General features: G+C 49.0%; 1 protein-coding gene across 1 annotated transcript in view; it reads right to left on the bottom strand.

Moving 5' to 3' along the window:
• The window catches only part of abca5 (ATP-binding cassette, sub-family A (ABC1), member 5), a 128,405-nt gene that overhangs the window by 18,291 nt on the left and 89,351 nt on the right, over positions 1–20,763 (bottom strand). The window contains exons 24-26 of the mRNA XM_079260688.1: positions 2,742–2,873; positions 2,463–2,531; positions 2,293–2,384 (exon numbers count right to left, since the gene is read on the bottom strand). Coding sequence (XP_079116814.1) covers positions 2,293–2,384; positions 2,463–2,531; positions 2,742–2,873 — 293 coding nt within the window. The remainder of the gene's footprint in view (positions 1–2,292; positions 2,385–2,462; positions 2,532–2,741; positions 2,874–20,763) is intronic.

The following is a 20,763-nucleotide window of genomic DNA, read 5'->3' as shown; positions in this document are numbered from 1 at the left end:
GGTTTGGTGGTGGGGGGGTGGTGTCCTGTACCCGGGGGCGCAGCTGGTGCGCTGGGGTGCGACCTGGCTGCCGCTGGGTGGCGGTCTGGGGATCCTGGTCCTCCGTCGGTGTGGGCTGTGCCCTCTGCCTGCGGGGGCGGGGGGCTGCTCACGGGCTCTTGGGGCTCTTGGGGCCCTGGGGCCTGCGCTCTGTCTGCCCTAGGTGGCCGGTGCCCGGCGGGATCGGCCCTTGCCGGCCTGGGCCTGCTGGGGCCTGTTCCCCCTGACTGCGGGGGACTCTGGTTGGGCACCTCCTTCGCCACCTCCTGGGCAAATGCATGGCTGGCTCTGGAGTGGGGGGGTTGGGGTCTGTACCTGGGGGTGACTGTCGGTTACCCGGGTCTCTGGGTTCTCCTGGCCTTCCTCTAGCTGTAGGCGGGCGGGGTCACATTGGCATGATCACTCTTCTCTAAACACGTTCCACTCTGAATGTTCTGCATGAATGTTCTGCATGTGTCACAGTCACTGAGTCATCCAGCAAGTTTATTCACTAACAGCAGGAAGCTCTCTTTCTGTCTTTTTGACTTAACTTGCTAGTTTCTGGTCCTCATGATTGTCAACGGCTTTGTTCTCCACGAATCTAGAGTTGGCTTGTGTGGGTGTATATATTTATGTGTGTGGGTGGGTATGTGTGTGTACTTATGTGTATGTGTATGTATGTATGTGTATGGATATGTATATATGTATGCATATGTGTGAGTGTATGTGTATGTATGTGTGTGTATGTGTATGTGTATATGTATGTGTATGTATGTGAGTATGTATATGTGTATATATGTATATATATATATATATGTGTGTGTATGTATGTGTATATGTATGTATGTATATCTATCTTTATGTATGCATGTATGTGTACATGTGTGTGTATGCATGTGTATGTATGTGTATATGTATGTATGTATGTATATATGTATATATATAATGTATGTGCGAGTGTATATACATATATATGTAGGTGGGTATGTATGTGCATATACATGTATGCATTGATCTCTTTCTTTTTTTTTTTTTTTTTTTTTTTTATGTTCTCTTTTCTGTTCTCTTTCTGCCCCTTTCCTGTCCTTTCCGGTCGGGTCCAGCAGCATAAACTCTGTAATACAAGCTATTATCCAAAACAAATTGAAAAATAAAATAAGAATCAAGAAATACAAGGGGATCATTACATCTACAAAAGTTCCCCTTGGCAAAATAAATTTGCTCAGCAGAACACAGCATCCAGAACATCAGTCTGCTTGCTTAAATGCTGGACAAGACAAAAAAAAAAAAAAAAAACAGCTGCCACAGCCCCGCCCTCCAGGTGTAGAAGAGGCGGGGCTTCACCTTGCAGACTGGAGAATGAGGAGGGGCTGGGTGTCCAACCCTGCCCCCTCAACATTGTGATTGGTGGCCGTAACCCACCTAGCCGCGCCCGTTACCCACCTAGCCACGCCCATTACCCACCTAGCCACTCCTGTTACCCACCTAGCCACGCCCATTACCCACCTAGCCACTCCTGTTACCCACCTAGCCACGCCCGTTACACACCTAGCCACGCCCGTTACACACCTAGCCACGCCTGTTACACACCTAGCCACGCCCAGTGTCAACCTAAAGACTCCCATTGCTAATCTAACCACGCCCACTGCCCATATAACTACGCCCATTTAACACCCACTGTCCAGCCCCTCCATTCTCCAGGCAGCAGCCGGAGGTTTTTGTCCAGGCACGTGCACACTGATCCTGACTAAGACTTTCAGACCGATGCGGTTCAGGACCGCATCGTTCAGTAGTGCTTCTACCAGAGACAGCTCGCTGGTCTTCCTCGTCACCTGATGAGGACGGGACTTTAAACTGGTGTCCGGCTCTTCTTTTTCTTTTGGGAGGTTATTTGGTCCTAACGCAGCTAAAACCTCTGGAACATGCGGACCTGCAGCGTAAATCTGCATCAGGAGCTCATCTTAACTCGTCACTAGCAGGTTGACAAGAGGCTGGAATCTGATGTGAATCAGCTGCGTTGGAACCTGCAGAACTGCAGTTGCTGAGAACCAGAGCTTCTTTCAGAGTAGTTTTAGGTCACAATCATCCAACTTGTTTACAAACAGTTGACAAACAAGCTGAAGCTGCTTTTCCAACAAATCTGCTTCTATGTTTAATCATTCAATTACTTTAAACAATAACAGTGATAAAGTGAAACAGGAGCATGAAAAGTCGGTGGAAAGACCTTCGGCAGCTTCCTGTAACCTGAGTTTTCATCCGTTAAGTGATCATCACCTGCAGAGCTGGTCGTCTTTCATGGCCCTTCCTCCATAACGGATCTCCAGCCAGCGAAGCAGGAACAGCAAGACGATGCACTGCAGATACGGCTGGTGGAAGAAACACGCGTTGCGGTTAAACGAGGCGGTGCTGCAGCCTGAACACACCACATGCTTTCAGATACGTACAGCTATGACTGAAATGAGAAGACTCTTCCACAGGAAGCTCTCCTCGTAGACGGAGGGCAGAAAAGTAGCCTGGAAACAAACATCAGTGAGGTGATTCCTGTTTGTCATGAATAAAATCATCTTTCACCAAAACAATGAGCTGAAAGAGGCTAAAGGCAGCGGAGCTGCATTAACAACCGGCTGGGTCCGCATTAAAACCAGCTAAACCGAATGTTATCTCATTCTCTGCAAAGAGCTGAAAACTGCCTCCATGACCAGGAGAGCCGACAGAATACCCACCTTGGTGATGCAGTTGAGGCAGCCCATCAGAGGATAAAGAGGGTTGAACAGACACAAGCCGTTATGCAGGGTTCTGGTCAGATCCGGAGAGTCGTTCAGGAGCTGGACCAGGGTGGCCGACACCACACACACCTGAAGAAACGTCGTTCCATACGTTACTCACGCATGCTGAAACCCTCCTCACCTTCTGCTACCATCCTCTTCATCGATATGTAGTTCCACCTCATCACCATGAGAATCTCCCGTACCACCTCATCACCATGAGAATCTCTCGTTCCACCTCATCGCCATGAGAATCTCTCGTTCCACCTCATCGCCATGAGAATCTCTCGTTCCACCTCATCACCATGAGAATCTCCCGTTCCACCTCATCACCATGAGAATCTCCCGTTCCACCTCATCGCCATGAGAATCTCTCGTTCCACCTCATCACCATGAGAATCTCCCGTTCCACCTCATCGCCATGAGAATCTCTCGTTCCACCTCATACTAATGAGAATCTCCCGTTCCACCTCATCACCATGAGAATCTCCCGTTCCACCTCATCACCATGAGAATCTCCCGTTCCACCTCATCGCCATGAGAATCTCTCGTTCCACCTCATCACCATGAGAATCTCCCGTTCCACCTCATCGCCATGAGAATCTCCCGTTCCACCTCATCGCCATGAGAATCTCTCGTTCCACCTCATCACCATGAGAATCTCCCGTTCCACCTCATCACCATGAGAATCTCCCGTTCCACCTCATCACCATGAGAATCTCTCGTTCCACCTCATCACCATGAGAATCTCCCGTTCCACCTCATCACCATGATAATCTCCCGTTCCACCTCATCGCCATGAGAATCTCTCGTTCCACCTCATCACCATGAGAATCTCCCGTTCCACCTCATCGCCATGAGAATCTCTCGTTCCACCTCATACTAATGAGAATCTCCCGTTCCACCTCATCACCATGAGAATCTCCCGTTCCACCTCATCGCCATGAGAATCTCTCGTTCCACCTCATACTAATGAGAATCTCCCGTTCCATCTCATCACCATGAGAATCTCCCGTACCACCTCATCACCATGAGAATCTCTCGTTCCACCACATCACCATGAGAATCTCCCGTTCCACCTCATCGCCATGAGAATCTCTCGTTCCACCTCATACTAATGAGAATCTCCCGTTCCACCTCATCACCATGAGAATCTCCCGTACCACCTTATCACCATGAGAATCTCCCGTTCCACCTCATACTAATGAGAATCTCCCGTTCCACCTCATCATAATGAGAATCTCCCGTTCCACCTCATCGCCATGAGAATCTCCGGTTCCACCGCATCACCATGAGAATCTTCCATTCCACCACATCATGAGAATCTCCCGTTCCACCTCATCATCATGAGAATCTCCCATTCCACCTCATCATAATAAGAATCTCCCGTTCCACCTCATCACCATGAGAATCTCCCGTACCACCTCATCACCATGAGAATCTCCCATTCCACCTCATCATAATGACAATCTCCCGTTCCACCTCATCATAATGAGAATCTCCCGTTCCACCACATCACCATGAGAATCTCCCGTTCCACCTCATCATAATGAGAATCTCCCGTTCCACCACATCACCATGAGAATCTCCGGTTCCACCGCATCACCATGAGAATCTTCCATTCCACCACATCATGAGAATCTCCCGTTCCACCACATCACCATGAGAATCTCCCGTTCCACCTCATCATAATGAGAATCTCCCGTTCCACCACATCACCATGAGAATCTCCGGTTCCACCGCATCACCATGAGAATCTTCCATTCCACCACATCACCATGAGAATCTCCCGTACCACCTCATCACCATGAGAATCTCCCGTTCCACCACATCACCATGAGAATCTCCCGTTCCACCTCATCACCATGAGAATCTCCGGTTCCACCGCATCACCATGAGAATTTTCCATTCCACCACATCATGAGAATCTCCCGTTCCACCTAATCACCATGAGAATATCCCGTTCCACTTCATCACCATGAGAATCTCCCGTTCCACCTCATCATCATGAGAATCTCCCGTTCCACCTCATCACCATGAGAATCTCCCGTTCCACCCCATCATAATGAGAATCTCCCGTTCCACCACATCACCATGAGAATCTCCCGTTCCACCTCATCATCATGAGAATCTCCCGTTCCGCCACATCACCATGAGAATCTCCCGTTCCACCAAATCACCATGAGAATCTCCCGTTCCACCACATCACCATGAGAATCTCCCGTTCCACCTCATCACCATGAGAATCTCCGGTTCCACCGCATCACCATGAGAATCTCTCGTTCCACCACATCACCATGAGAATCTCCCGTTCCACCTCATCGCCATGAGAATCTCTCGTTCCACCTCATACTAATGAGAATCTCCCGTTCCACCTCATCACCATGAGAATCTCCCGTACCACCTCATGACCATGAGAATCTCTCGTTCCACCACATCACCATGAGAATCTCCCGTTCCACCTCATCGCCATGAGAATCTCTCGTTCCACCTCATACTAATGAGAATCTCCTGTTCCACCTCATCACCATGAGAATCTCCCGTACCACCTCATCACCATGAGAATCTCCCATTCCACCTCATCATAATGAGAATCTCCCGTTCCACCACATCACCATGAGAATCTCCCGTTCCACCTCATACTAATGAGAATCTCCCGTTCCACCTCATCATAATGAGAATCTCCCGTTCCACCTCATCGCCATGAGAATCTCCGGTTCCACCGCATCACCATGAGAATTTTCCATTCCACCACATCATGAGAATCTCCCATTCCACCTCATCATAATGAGAATCTCCCGTTCCACCTCATCACCATGAGAATCTCCCGTACCACCTCATCACCATGAGAATCTCCCATTCCACCTCATCATAATGAGAATCTCCGGTTCCACCACATCACCATGAGAATCTCCGGTTCCACCGCATCACCATGAGAATCTCCCGTTCCACCTCATCATCATGAGAATCTCCCATTCCACCTCATCACCATGAGAATCTCTCGTTCCACCTCATCACCATGAGAATCTCCCGTACCACCTCATCACCATGAGAATCTCCCGTTCCACCTCATCGCCATGAGAATCTCTCGTTCCACCTCATCACCATGAGAATCTCCCGTTCCACCTCATCGCCATGAGAATCTCTCGTTCCACCTCATACTAATGAGAATCTCCCGTTCCACCTCATCACCATGAGAATCTCCCGTTCCACCTCATCGCCATGAGAATCTCTCGTTCCACCTCATACTAATGAGAATCTCCCGTTCCATCTCATCACCATGAGAATCTCCCGTACCACCTCATCACCATGAGAATCTCTCGTTCCACCACATCACCATGAGAATCTCCCGTTCCACCTCATCGCCATGAGAATCTCTCGTTCCACCTCATACTAATGAGAATCTCCCGTTCCACCTCATCACCATGAGAATCTCCCGTACCACCTCATCACCATGAGAATCTCCCGTTCCACCTCATACTAATGAGAATCTCCCGTTCCACCTCATCATAATGAGAATCTCCCGTTCCACCTCATCGCCATGAGAATCTCCGGTTCCACCGCATCACCATGAGAATCTTCCATTCCACCACATCATGAGAATCTCCCGTTCCACCTCATCATCATGAGAATCTCCCATTCCACCTCATCATAATGAGAATCTCCCGTTCCACCTCATCACCATGAGACTCTCCCGTACCACCTCATCACCATGAGAATCTCCCATTCCACCTCATCATAATGACAATCTCCCGTTCCACCTCATCATAATGAGAATCTCCCGTTCCACCACATCACCATGAGAATCTCCCGTTCCACCTCATCATAATGAGAATCTCCCGTTCCACCACATCACCATGAGAATCTCCGGTTCCACCGCATCACCATGAGAATCTTCCATTCCACCACATCATGAGAATCTCCCGTTCCACCACATCACCATGAGAATCTCCCGTTCCACCTCATCATAATGAGAATCTCCCGTTCCACCACATCACCATGAGAATCTCCGGTTCCACCTCATCACCATGAGAATCTTCCATTCCACCACATCATGAGAATCTCCCATTCCAGCTCATCATAATGAGAATCTCCCGTTCCACCTCATCACCATGAGAATCTCCCATTCCACCTCATCACCATGAGAATCTCCCGTACCACCTCATCACCATGAGAATCTCCCATTCCACCTCATCATAATGAGAATCTCCCGTTCCACCACATCATGAGAATCTCCCGTTCCACCTCATCATCATGAGAATCTCTCGTTCCACCTCATCATCATGAGAATCTCTCGTTCCACCACATCACCATGAGAATCTCCCGTTCCACCTCATCACCATGAGAATCTCCGGTTCCACCGCATCACCATGAGAATCTTCCATTCCACCATATCATGAGAATCTCCCGTTCTACCTCATCACCATGAGAATCTCCGGTTCCACCTCATCATAATGAGAATCTCCCGTTCCACCACATCACCATGAGAATCTCCCGTTCCACCTCATCACCATGAGAATCTCCGGTTCCACCGCATCACCATGAGAATTTTCCATTCCACCACATCATGAGAATCTCCCGTTCCACCTAATCACCATGAGAATATCCCGTTCCACTTCATCACCATGAGAATCTCCCGTTCCACCTCATCATCATGAGAATCTCCCGTTCCACCTCATCACCATGAGAATCTCCCGTTCCACCCCATCATAATGAGAATCTCCCGTTCCACCACATCACCATGAGAATCTCCCGTTCCACCTCATCATCATGAGAATCTCCCGTTCCGCCACATCACCATGAGAATCTCCCGTTCCACCAAATCACCATGAGAATCTCCCGTTCCACCACATCACCATGAGAATCTCCCGTTCCACCTCATCATCATGAGAATCTCCCGTTCCGCCACATCACCATGAGAATCTCCCGTTCCACCTCATCACCATGAGAATCTCCGGTTCCACCGCATCACCATGAGAATCTCTCGTTCCACCACATCACCATGAGAATCTCCCGTTCCACCTCATCGCCATGAGAATCTCTCGTTCCACCTCATACTAATGAGAATCTCCCGTTCCACCTCATCACCATGAGAATCTCCCGTACCACCTCATCACCATGAGAATCTCTCGTTCCACCACATCACCATGAGAATCTCCCGTTCCACCTCATCGCCATGAGAATCTCTCGTTCCACCTCATACTAATGAGAATCTCCTGTTCCACCTCATCACCATGAGAATCTCCCGTACCACCTCATCACCATGAGAATCTCCCATTCCACCTCATCATAATGAGAATCTCCCGTTCCACCACATCACCATGAGAATCTCCCGTTCCACCACATCATAATGAGAATCTCCCGTTCCACCTCATCACCATGAGAATCTCCCATTCCACCTCATCATAATGAGAATCTCCCGTTCCACCTCATCACCATGAGAATCTCCCATTCCACCTCATACTAATGAGAATCTCCCGTTCCACCTCATCATAATGAGAATCTCCCGTTCCACCTCATCGCCATGAGAATCTCCGGTTCCACCGCATCACCATGAGAATTTTCCATTCCACCACATCATGAGAATCTCCCATTCCACCTCATCATAATGAGAATCTCCCGTTCCACCTCATCACCATGAGAATCTCCCGTACCACCTCATCACCATGAGAATCTCCCATTCCACCTCATCATAATGAGAATCTCCGGTTCCACCACATCACCATGAGAATCTCCGGTTCCACCGCATCACCATGAGAATCTCCCGTTCCACCTCATCATCATGAGAATCTCCCATTCCACCTCATCATAATGAGAATCTCCCGTTCCACCACATCGCCATGAGAATCTCCGGTTCCACCTCATCACCATGAGAATCTCCCGTTCCACCTCATCATCATGAGAATCTCCCATTCCACCTCATCATAATGAGAATCTCCCGTTCCACCTCATCACCATGAGAATCTCCCGTACCACCGCATCACCATGAGAATCTTCCATTCCACCACATCATGAGAATCTCCCGTTCCACCTCATCATCATGAGAATCTCCCATTCCACCTCATCATAATGAGAATCTCCCGTTCCACCTCATCACCATGAGAATCTCCCGTTCCACCTAATCACGAGAATCTCCCGTTCCACCCCATCATGATGAGAATCTCCCGTTCCACCTCATCATCATGAGAATCTCTCGTTCCACCACATCACCATGAGAATCTCCCGTTCCACCTCATCACCATGAGAATCTCCGGTTCCACCGCATCACCATGAGAATCTCCCGTTCCACCTCATCACCATGAGAATCTCCGGTTCCACCGCATCACCATGAGAATTTTCCATTCCACCACATCATGAGAATCTCCCGTTCCACCTAATCACCATGAGAATATCCCGTTCCACTTCATCACCATGAGAATCTCCCGTTCCACCTCATCATCATGAGAATCTCCCGTTCCACCTAATCACGAGAATCTCCCGTTCCACCCCATCATGATGAGAATCTCCCGTTCCACATCATCACCATGAGAATCTCCCGTTCCACCTCATCACCATGAGAATCTCCCGTTCCGCCACATCACCATGAGAATCTCTCGTTCCACCCCATCATAATGAGAATCTCCCGTTCCACCCCATCATAATGAGAATCTCCCGTTCCACCACATCACCATGAGAATCTCCCGTTCCACCTCATCATCATGAGAATCTCCCGTTCCACCACATCACCATGAGAATCTCCGGTTCCACCTCATCACCATGAGAATCTTCCATTCCACCACATCATGAGAATCTCCCATTCCAGCTCATCATAATGAGAATCTCCCGTTCCACCTCATCACCATGAGAATCTCCCATTCCACCTCATCACCATGAGAATCTCCCGTACCACCTCATCACCATGAGAATCTCCCATTCCACCTCATCATAATGAGAATCTCCCGTTCCACCACATCATGAGAATCTCCCGTTCCACCTCATCATCATGAGAATCTCTCGTTCCACCTCATCATCATGAGAATCTCTCGTTCCACCACATCACCATGAGAATCTCCCGTTCCACCTCATCACCATGAGAATCTCCGGTTCCACCGCATCACCATGAGAATCTTCCATTCCACCATATCATGAGAATCTCCCGTTCTACCTCATCACCATGAGAATCTCCGGTTCCACCTCATCATAATGAGAATCTCCCGTTCCACCACATCACCATGAGAATCTCCCGTTCCACCTCATCACCATGAGAATCTCCGGTTCCACCGCATCACCATGAGAATTTTCCATTCCACCACATCATGAGAATCTCCCGTTCCACCTAATCACCATGAGAATATCCCGTTCCACTTCATCACCATGAGAATCTCCCGTTCCACCTCATCATCATGAGAATCTCCCGTTCCACCTCATCACCATGAGAATCTCCCGTTCCACCCCATCATAATGAGAATCTCCCGTTCCACCACATCACCATGAGAATCTCCCGTTCCACCTCATCATCATGAGAATCTCCCGTTCCGCCACATCACCATGAGAATCTCCCGTTCCACCAAATCACCATGAGAATCTCCCGTTCCACCACATCACCATGAGAATCTCCCGTTCCACCTCATCATCATGAGAATCTCCCGTTCCGCCACATCACCATGAGAATCTCCCGTTCCACCTCATCACCATGAGAATCTCCGGTTCCACCGCATCACCATGAGAATCTCTCGTTCCACCACATCACCATGAGAATCTCCCGTTCCACCTCATCGCCATGAGAATCTCTCGTTCCACCTCATACTAATGAGAATCTCCCGTTCCACCTCATCACCATGAGAATCTCCCGTACCACCTCATCACCATGAGAATCTCTCGTTCCACCACATCACCATGAGAATCTCCCGTTCCACCTCATCGCCATGAGAATCTCTCGTTCCACCTCATACTAATGAGAATCTCCTGTTCCACCTCATCACCATGAGAATCTCCCATTCCACCTCATCATAATGAGAATCTCCCGTTCCACCACATCACCATGAGAATCTCCCGTTCCACCTCATACTAATGAGAATCTCCCGTTCCACCTCATCATAATGAGAATCTCCCGTTCCACCTCATCGCCATGAGAATCTCCGGTTCCACCGCATCACCATGAGAATTTTCCATTCCACCACATCATGAGAATCTCCCATTCCACCTCATCATAATGAGAATCTCCCGTTCCACCTCATCACCATGAGAATCTCCCGTACCACCTCATCACCATGAGAATCTCCCATTCCACCTCATCATAATGAGAATCTCCGGTTCCACCACATCACCATGAGAATCTCCGGTTCCACCGCATCACCATGAGAATCTCCCGTTCCACCTCATCATCATGAGAATCTCCCATTCCACCTCATCATAATGAGAATCTCCCGTTCCACCTCATCACCATGAGAATCTCCCGTACCACCTCATCGCCATGAGAATCTCCGGTTCCACCTCATCACCATGAGAATCTCCCGTTCCACCTCATCATCATGAGAATCTCCCATTCCACCTCATCATAATGAGAATCTCCCGTTCCACCTCATCGCCATGAGAATCTCCGGTTCCACCTCATCACCATGAGAATCTCCCGTTCCACCTCATCATCATGAGAATCTCCCATTCCACCTCATCATAATGAGAATCTCCCGTTCCACCTCATCACCATGAGAATCTCCCGTACCACCTCATCACCATGAGAATCTCCCATTCCACCTCATCATAATGAGAATCTCCCGTTCCACCACATCACCATGAGAATCTCCGGTTCCACCGCATCACCATGAGAATCTTCCATTCCACCACATCATGAGAATCTCCCGTTCCACCTCATCATCATGAGAATCTCCCATTCCACCTCATCATAATGAGAATCTCCCGTTCCACCTCATCACCATGAGAATCTCACGTACCACCTCATCACCATGAGAATCTCCCATTCCACCTCATCATAATGAGAATCTCCCGTTCCACCACATCATGAGAATCTCCCGTTCCACCTCATCATCATGAGAATCTCTCGTTCCACCTCATCATCATGAGAATCTCTCGTTCCACCACATCACCATGAGAATCTCCCGTTCCACCTCATCACCATGAGAATCTCCGGTTCCACCGCATCACCATGAGAATCTCCCGTTCCACCTCATCACCATGAGAATCTCCGGTTCCACCGCATCACCATGAGAATTTTCCATTCCACCACATCATGAGAATCTCCCGTTCCACCTAATCACCATGAGAATATCCCGTTCCACTTCATCACCATGAGAATCTCCCGTTCCACCTCATCATCATGAGAATCTCCCGTTCCACCTAATCACGAGAATCTCCCGTTCCACCCCATCATGATGAGAATCTCCCGTTCCACATCATCACCATGAGAATCTCCCGTTCCACCTCATCACCATGAGAATCTCCCGTTCCGCCACATCACCATGAGAATCTCTCGTTCCACCCCATCATAATGAGAATCTCCCGTTCCACCCCATCATAATGAGAATCTCCCGTTCCACCACATCACCATGAGAATCTCCCGTTCCACCTCATCATCATGAGAATCTCCCGTTCCGCCACATCACCATGAGAATCTCCCGTTCCACCACATCACCATGAGAATCTCCCGTTCCAACACATCACCATGAGAATCTCCCGTTCCACCTCATCACCATGAGAATCTCCCGTTCCACCTCATCATCATGAGAATCTCCCGTTCCGCCACATCACCATGAGAATCTCCGGTTCCACCGCATCACCATGAGAATTTTCCATTCCACCACATCATGAGAATCTCCCGTTCCACCACATCACCATGAGAATCTCCGGTTCCACCGCATCACCATGAGAATTTTCCATTCCACCACATCATGAGAATCTCCCATTCCACCTCATCACCATGAGAATCTCCCGTTCCACTTCATCACCATGAGAATCTCCCGTTCCACCTCATCACCATGAGAATCTCCCGTTCCACCCCATCATAATGAGAATCTCCCGTTCCACCACATCACCATGAGAATCTCCCGTTCCACCTCATCATCATGAGAATCTCCCGTTCCGCCACATCACCATGAGAATCTCCCGTTCCACCAAATCACCATGAGAATCTCCCGTTCCACCACATCACCATGAGAATCTCCCGTTCCACCTCATCATCATGAGAATCTCCCGTTCCGCCACATCACCATGAGAATCTCCCGTTCCACCTCATCACCATGAGAATCTCCGGTTCCACCGCATCACCATGAGAATCTCTCGTTCCACCACATCACCATGAGAATCTCCCGTTCCACCTCATCGCCATGAGAATCTCTCGTTCCACCTCATACTAATGAGAATCTCCCGTTCCACCTCATCACCATGAGAATCTCCCGTACCACCTCATCACCATGAGAATCTCTCGTTCCACCACATCACCATGAGAATCTCCCGTTCCACCTCATCGCCATGAGAATCTCTCGTTCCACCTCATACTAATGAGAATCTCCTGTTCCACCTCATCACCATGAGAATCTCCCATTCCACCTCATCATAATGAGAATCTCCCGTTCCACCACATCACCATGAGAATCTCCCGTTCCACCTCATACTAATGAGAATCTCCCGTTCCACCTCATCATAATGAGAATCTCCCGTTCCACCTCATCGCCATGAGAATCTCCGGTTCCACCGCATCACCATGAGAATTTTCCATTCCACCACATCATGAGAATCTCCCATTCCACCTCATCATAATGAGAATCTCCCGTTCCACCTCATCACCATGAGAATCTCCCGTACCACCTCATCACCATGAGAATCTCCCATTCCACCTCATCATAATGAGAATCTCCGGTTCCACCACATCACCATGAGAATCTCCGGTTCCACCGCATCACCATGAGAATCTCCCGTTCCACCTCATCATCATGAGAATCTCCCATTCCACCTCATCATAATGAGAATCTCCCGTTCCACCTCATCACCATGAGAATCTCCCGTACCACCTCATCGCCATGAGAATCTCCGGTTCCACCTCATCACCATGAGAATCTCCCGTTCCACCTCATCATCATGAGAATCTCCCATTCCACCTCATCATAATGAGAATCTCCCGTTCCACCTCATCGCCATGAGAATCTCCGGTTCCACCTCATCACCATGAGAATCTCCCGTTCCACCTCATCATCATGAGAATCTCCCATTCCACCTCATCATAATGAGAATCTCCCGTTCCACCTCATCACCATGAGAATCTCCCGTACCACCTCATCACCATGAGAATCTCCCATTCCACCTCATCATAATGAGAATCTCCCGTTCCACCACATCACCATGAGAATCTCCGGTTCCACCGCATCACCATGAGAATCTTCCATTCCACCACATCATGAGAATCTCCCGTTCCACCTCATCATCATGAGAATCTCCCATTCCACCTCATCATAATGAGAATCTCCCGTTCCACCTCATCACCATGAGAATCTCACGTACCACCTCATCACCATGAGAATCTCCCATTCCACCTCATCATAATGAGAATCTCCCGTTCCACCACATCATGAGAATCTCCCGTTCCACCTCATCATCATGAGAATCTCTCGTTCCACCTCATCATCATGAGAATCTCTCGTTCCACCACATCACCATGAGAATCTCCCGTTCCACCTCATCACCATGAGAATCTCCGGTTCCACCGCATCACCATGAGAATCTCCCGTTCCACCTCATCACCATGAGAATCTCCGGTTCCACCGCATCACCATGAGAATTTTCCATTCCACCACATCATGAGAATCTCCCGTTCCACCTAATCACCATGAGAATATCCCGTTCCACTTCATCACCATGAGAATCTCCCGTTCCACCTCATCATCATGAGAATCTCCCGTTCCACCTAATCACGAGAATCTCCCGTTCCACCCCATCATGATGAGAATCTCCCGTTCCACATCATCACCATGAGAATCTCCCGTTCCACCTCATCACCATGAGAATCTCCCGTTCCGCCACATCACCATGAGAATCTCTCGTTCCACCCCATCATAATGAGAATCTCCCGTTCCACCCCATCATAATGAGAATCTCCCGTTCCACCACATCACCATGAGAATCTCCCGTTCCACCTCATCATCATGAGAATCTCCCGTTCCGCCACATCACCATGAGAATCTCCCGTTCCACCACATCACCATGAGAATCTCCCGTTCCAACACATCACCATGAGAATCTCCCGTTCCACCTCATCACCATGAGAATCTCCCGTTCCACCTCATCATCATGAGAATCTCCCGTTCCGCCACATCACCATGAGAATCTCCGGTTCCACCGCATCACCATGAGAATTTTCCATTCCACCACATCATGAGAATCTCCCGTTCCACCACATCACCATGAGAATCTCCGGTTCCACCGCATCACCATGAGAATTTTCCATTCCACCACATCATGAGAATCTCCCATTCCACCTCATCACCATGAGAATCTCCCGTTCCACTTCATCACCATGAGAATCTCCCGTTCCACCTCATCACCATGAGAATCTCCCGTTCCACCTCATCATCATGAGAATCTTCCATTCCACCACATCATGAGAATCTTCCATTCCACCACATCATGAGAATCTCCCGTTCCACCTCATCATCATGGGAATCTCCCGTTCCACCACATCACCATGAGAATCTCCTGTTCCACCTAATCACCATGAGAACCTCCCGTTCCACCTCATCATGAGAATCTCCCGTTCCACCTCATCACCATGAGAATCTCCCGTTCCACATCATCACCATGAGAATCTCCTGTTCCATCTCATCATCATGAGAATCTTCCATTCCACCACATCATGAGAATCTCCCGTTCCACCTCATCATGATAAGAATCTCCTGTTCCACCTAATCACCATGAGAACCTCCCGTTCCACCATATCATGATGAGAATCTCCCGTTCCACCTCATCATGAGAATCTCCCGTTCCACCTCATCATGATGAGAATCACCATGAGAATCTCCCGTTCCACCACATCATGATGAGAATCTCCCGTTCCACCTCATCACCATGAGAATCTCCCGTTCCACCTCATCACCATGAGAATCTCCCGTTCCACATCATCACCATGAGAATCTCCTGTTCCATCTCATCATCATGAGAATCTCCCGTTCCACCTCATCATGATAAGAATCTCCTGTTCCACCTAATCACCATGAGAACCTCCCGTTCCACCATATCATGATGAGAATCTCCCGTTCCACCTCATCATGAGAATCTCCCGTTCCACCTCATCATGATGAGAATCACCATGAGAATCTCCCGTTCCACCACATCATGATGAGAATCTCCCGTTCCACCTCATCACCATGAGAATCTCCCGTTCCACCTCATCACCATGAGAATCTCCCGTTCCACATCATCACCATGAGAATCTCCTGTTCCATCTCATCATCATGAGAATCTCCCGTTCCACCACATCACCATGAGAATCTCCGGTTCCACCGCATCACCATGAGAATCTTCCATTCCACCACATCATGAGAATCTCCCGTTCCACCTCATCACCATGAGAATCTCCCGTTCCACCTCATCACCATGAGAATCTCCGGTTCCACCGCATCACCATGAGAATCTTCCATTCCACCACATCATGAGAATCTCCCGTTCTACCTCATCACCATGAGAATCTCCCGTTCCACCACATCACCATGAGAATCTCCCGTTCCACCTCATCACCATGAGAATCTCCCGTTCCACCTAATCACCATGAGAATATCCCGTTCCACTTCATCACCATGAGAATCTCCCGTTCCACCTCATCATCATGAGAATCTCCCGTTCCACCTAATCACGAGAATCTCCCGTTCCACCCCATCATGATGAGAATCTCCCGTTCCACATCATCACCATGAGAATCTCCCGTTCCACCTCATCACCATGAGAATCTCCCGTTCCGCCACATCACCATGAGAATCTCTCGTTCCACCCCATCATAATGAGAATCTCCCGTTCCACCCCATCATAATGAGAATCTCCCGTTCCACCACATCACCATGAGAATCTCCCGTTCCACCTCATCATCATGAGAATCTCCCGTTCCGCCACATCACCATGAGAATCTCCCGTTCCACCACATCACCATGAGAATCTCCCGTTCCACCACATCACCATGAGAATCTCCCGTTCCACCTCATCATCATGAGAATCTCCCGTTCCGCCACATCACCATGAGAATCTCCCGTTCCACCTCATCACCATGAGAATCTCCGGTTCCACCGCATCACCATGAGAATTTTCCATTCCACCACATCATGAGAATCTCCCGTTCCACCACATCACCATGAGAATATCCGGTTCCACCGCATCACCATGAGAATTTTCCATTCCACCACATCATGAGAATCTCCCGTTCCACCTCATCACCATGAGAATCTCCCGTTCCACTTCATCACCATGAGAATCTCCCGTTCCACCTCATCACCATGAGAATCTCCCGTTCCACTTCATCACCATGAGAATCTCCCGTTCCACCTCATCATCATGAGAATCTCCCGTTCCACCTAATCACGAGAATCTCCCGTTCCACCCCATCATGATGAGAATCTCCCGTTCCACATCATCACCATGAGAATCTCCCGTTCCACCTCATCACCATGAGAATCTCCCGTTCCGCCACATCACCATGAGAATCTCTCGTTCCACCCCATCATAATGAGAATCTCCCGTTCCACCCCATCATAATGAGAATCTCCCGTTCCACCACATCACCATGAGAATCTCCCGTTCCACCTCATCATCATGAGAATCTCCCGTTCCGCCACATCACCATGAGAATCTCCCGTTCCACCAAATCACCATGAGAATCTCCCGTTCCACCACATCACCATGAGAATCTCCCGTTCCACCTCATCATCATGAGAATCTCCCGTTCCGCCACATCACCATGAGAATCTCCCGTTCCACCTCATCACCATGAGAATCTCCGGTTCCACCGCATCACCATGAGAATTTTCCATTCCACCACATCATGAGAATCTCCCGTTCCACCACATCACCATGAGAATCTCCGGTTCCACCGCATCACCATGAGAATTTTCCATTCCACCCCATCATGATGAGAATCTCCCGTTCCACTTCATCACCATGAGAATCTCCCGTTCCACCTCATCACCATGAGAATCTCCCGTTCCACTTCATCACCATGAGAATCTCCCGTTCCACCTCATCATGATGAGAATCTCCCGTTCCACCTCATCATCATGAGAATCTTCCATTCCACCACATCATGAGAATCTCCCGTTCCACCTCATCATCATGGGAATCTCCCGTTCCACCACATCACCATGAGAATCTCCTGTTCCACCTAATCACCATGAGAACCTCCCGTTCCACCTCATCATGAGAATCTCCCGTTCCACCTCATCACCATGAGAATCTCCGGTTCCACCACATCATGAGAATCTCCCGTTCCACCACATCACCATGAGAATTTCCCGTTCCACCTCATCACCATGAGAATCTCCCGTTCCACCTCATCACCATGAGAATCTCCCGTTCCACCTCATCACGATGTGGATCTCCCGTTCCACCATATCATGATGAGAAACTCCCGTTCCACCTCATCACGATGTGGATCTCCCGTTCCACCATATCATGATGAGAATCTCCCGTTCCACCTCATCATGATGAGAATCTCCCGTTCCACCACATCATGATGAGAATCTCCCGTTCCAACTCATCACGATGTGGATCTCCCGTTCCACCACATCATGATGAGAATCTCCCGTTCCACCTCATCACGATGTGGATCTCCCGTTCCACCATATCATGATGAGAATCTCCCGTTTCACCTCATCACGATGTGGATCTCCCGTTCCACCATATCATGATGAGAATCTCCCGTTCCACCTCATCATGATGAGAATCTCCCGTTCCACCATATCATGATGAGAATCTCCCGTTCCACCTCATCATGATGAGAATCTCCGGTTCCACCACATCACCATGAGAATCTCCCGTTCCACCTCATCACCATGAGAATTTCCCGTTCCACCACATTATGATGAGAATCTCCCGTTCCACCTCATCACCATGAGAATCTCCTGTTCCACCACATCACCATGAGAATCTCCTGTTCCACCTCATCACGATGAGAATTTCCCGTTCCACCACATTATGAGAATCTCCCGTTCCACCTCATCACCATGAGAATCTCCTGTTCCACCTCATCATGATGAGAATCTCCCGTTCCACCCCATCATGATGAGAATCTCCCGTTCCACGTAATCACCATGAGAATCTCCCATTCCACCTCATCACCATGAGAATCTCCCGTTCCACCACATCATGATGAGAATCTCCCGTTCCACCACATCATGATGAGAATCTTCCATTCCACCACATCATGAGAATCTCCCGTTCCACCACATCACCATGGGAATCTCCCGTTCCACCTCATCACCATGAGAATCTCCCGTTCCGCCCCATCATAATGAGAATCTCCCGTTCCACCCCATCATCATGAGAATCTCCCGTTCCACCCCATCATAATGAGAATCTCCCGTTCCACCACATCATCATCATGAGAATCTCCCGTTCCACATCATCACCATGAGAATCTCCCGTTCCACCTCATCACCATGAGAATCTCCCGTTCCACCCCATCATAATGAGAATCTCCCGTTCCACCACATCACCATGAGAATCTCCCGTTCCACCACATCATCATGGGAATCTCCCGTTCCACCTCATCACCATGAGAATCTCCCGTTCCACCTCATCATCATGGGAATCTCCCGTTCCACCACATCACCATGAGAATCTCCCGTTCCACCTCATCATGATGAGAATCTCCCGTTCCACCTCATCACCATAAGAATCTCCCGTTCCACCTCATCATGAAAAGAATCTCCTGTTCCACCTCATCACCATGAGAATCTCCTGTTCCATCTCATCATCATGAGAATCTTCCATTCCACCACATCATGAGAATCTCCCGTTCCACCTCATCATGATAAGAATCTCCTGTTCCACCTCATCACCATGAGAATCTCCCGTTCCACCTCATCACCATGAGAATTTCCCGTTCCACCACATTATGATGAGAATCTCCCGTTCCACCACATCACCATGAGAATCTCCTGTTCCACCACATCACCATGAGAATCTCTCGTTCCACCTCATCATAATGAGAATCTCCCGTTCCACCACATCATGATGAGAATCTTCCATTCCACCACATCATGAGAATCTCCCGTTCCACATCATCACCATGAGAATCTCCCGTTCCACCACATCATGATGAGAATCTCCCGTTCCACCTCATCACCATGAGAATCTCTCGTTCCACCTCATCATAATGAGAATCTCCCGTTCCACCACATCACCATGAGAATCTCCCGTTCCACCTCATCACCATGAGAATCTCCGGTTCCACCGCATCACCATGAGAATCTTCCATTCCACCACATCATGAGACTCTCCCGTTCCACCTCATCATCATGAGAATCTTCCATTCCACCACATCATGAAAATCTCCCGTTCCACCTCATCACCATGAGAATCTCTCGTTCCACCTCATCATAATGAGAATCTCCCGTTCCACCACATCACCATGAGAATCTCCCGTTCCACCTCATCACCATGAGAATCTCCGGTTCCACCGCATCACCATGAGAATCTTCCATTCCACCACATCATGAGAATCTCCCGTTCTACCTCATCACCATGAGAATCTCCGGTTCCACCTCATCATAATGAGAATCTCCTGTTCCACCACATCACCATGAGAATCTCCCGTTCCACCTCATCATCATGAGAATCTCCCGTTCCACCTCATCATCATGAGAATCTCCCGTTCCACCACATCACCATGAGAATCTCCCGTTCCGCCACATCACCATGAGAATCTCCCGTTCCGCCACATCACCATGAGAATCTCCCGTTCCACCTCATCATCATGAGAATCTCCCGTTCCACCTCATCACCATGAGAATCT

Source organism: Telmatherina bonti (assembly GCF_933228915.1).
Source record: "Telmatherina bonti genome assembly, chromosome: 21".
NCBI classification, from domain to species: domain Eukaryota; kingdom Metazoa; phylum Chordata; class Actinopteri; order Atheriniformes; family Telmatherinidae; genus Telmatherina; species Telmatherina bonti.
This window is presented reverse-complemented; position numbering and strand designations above follow the sequence as displayed.